Source organism: Haplochromis burtoni, unplaced genomic scaffold (genome assembly GCF_018398535.1).
Source record: "Haplochromis burtoni strain Fernald_Lab_line unplaced genomic scaffold, NCSU_Asbu1 Contig_146, whole genome shotgun sequence".
Taxonomy (NCBI): domain Eukaryota; kingdom Metazoa; phylum Chordata; class Actinopteri; order Cichliformes; family Cichlidae; genus Haplochromis; species Haplochromis burtoni.
The window spans coordinates 1,386,342-1,388,174 of NW_024582507.1; the positions used below are offsets into that span (position 1 = coordinate 1,386,342).

The window sequence follows — 1,833 nt, forward strand, 5'->3', positions numbered from 1 at the left end:
CTTTCGTTACCTCACATGTATGCCTTTTAAATCTCCTTTGCAGAGATTTGGGTGTAAACCTGTTTCCAGTTGAGAAAGCTAAGCTGTGGAACCACAAACCTAAAAATAAAACTTTGTGTGAGATTTACTAAGCCTTTTATGGCTCTGGTTTGCAATGCCTTAGTCCAAATGAGCATCACTACTATGCTTATTGAACGGAACAGAGGTCAATGAGAAGTTTAACACAAACAGCACCCTCTAGAAGACTAGATCTTGTGCACTTTACACTATTAGCAGGCATAGTGATTGACGTTATCTGCAAATAAAAGACAACAATCCCAGTCAGCATAAAGTTCTGTAACAACTGATGCTACATATTCACATGTTGTGCACTGTACCTGTGATGGCGTGGTGGGAGAAGGCCTCTACATAGGTCAGGTAGTTGTGTGGACAGTGTTTTTTAAGCCACTTGCAGACATCCTGCTGAGTCCACAGCACCACTGGTTTGGACAGACTGGACAGTGTAGGACTGGTGTGGTACACAGTGAACGCTTCACCTGGACGTAACTGAAGAACACACACAGGAAGCAGTTTGTCAATGTGCATATTGTACAATAGTGTGCAAAAGTCTTGGATTTCTTTATACTTTGCTGGTTTTGAGAAGTAGTTCTCAGGATTTCTGAAGCTTTTTCAAACTTTGCCTATGTAGATTGGCTGCTTTTTCACCCATTTTCAGTCAAGTCCTTGCGCTTGACCATTTTTAGAGGAATGTTATTTGTGTTTGTATGTTAAGCTGCCATGAACATGAGGTTTTTATGCCTGTGATTTGGTGTTTATTTTGTGAATCTTACATCTTGTGTTTGGCAATTTTTTCCTCATAATTTCTATTTATGTCGGGTGTTTGTTTTATTTTTTTTGTTTCAGATTGGTATGGACTTACCAGTCTACTTAAACAGTTTGCTTTTTGTTTGTGCTCTCTCTCTTTCCACCTTTGCCTTTAGGTCCTCACTACATCACTCTTCAGCATGACACTTAACACTAACCTATGAATCATTTAAGCACAAAAACACAACAAAATCCAGGGATGGACCAGTGTTATGTATATAGAAACCAGACAGCTAACAATGGAACCAATTATAAATCACGTTCCTACTTGCAGTCTGCCACAAAAACATAAAATTTGTTTCTATTTCTTTTGTTGAATCTATGAATCTACATGATGTGCAGTGTTTCCTTAAAACTGAACAACTGGAGAACAAAAGAATAAGCGGCAGGCATAAAAAAACTACAGCAGATGAGCAGTATCTGACAGTCATGTCCTTAAGAAATAGGAAAACAATCCTTTAAAGATCTGACACAGGACACATCTGGCCCTTCAGCTGATCCATCTACTCTTCACTGAAGCCTCAGTCTCAGTGGAAGAGTGAAGGGAAGGGAAACAGGGAGAAAAGGCTGGGGTATGTGAAATTACACAAAAATCAGTGACAATAGCTTATAGTGTGATGAATCAAAATCTCTAGTTTGTAGTTCATATTGTATGAATGATATCAGATTTAACAATGAGTATCTACAGCCATCTCTAAAACACAGCTCAGTTGAATTTTACAAAAATATGCTGTATTTCCCATGTTTATATGTAAATTGCTGCACCAATTTTCCATTTTTTAAAAACCAGCTGTGGCTTCACACTTTCGCACATGTATGTGAGCAGACAGTAAGACGACACCAGTGAGTCTACAGGGAGTGCAGAATTTTTAGGCAAGTTGTATTTTTGAGGAATAATTTTATTATTGAACAACAACCATGTTCTCAATGAACCCAAAAAACTCATTAATATCAAAGCTGAATGTTTTT

At 38.0% G+C, this 1,833-nt stretch overlaps 1 protein-coding gene across 2 annotated transcripts in view; it reads right to left on the bottom strand.

The window, feature by feature from the left end:
• samd10b (sterile alpha motif domain containing 10b) overlaps positions 1-1,833 on the bottom strand; it is a 58,041-nt gene that overhangs the window by 17,320 nt on the left and 38,888 nt on the right. For both annotated transcript variants that reach the window (XM_005931832.1, XM_005931831.3), the window contains exon 3: positions 378-546. In XM_005931832.1, coding sequence (XP_005931894.1) covers positions 378-546 — 169 coding nt within the window. The remainder of the gene's footprint in view (positions 1-377; positions 547-1,833) is intronic.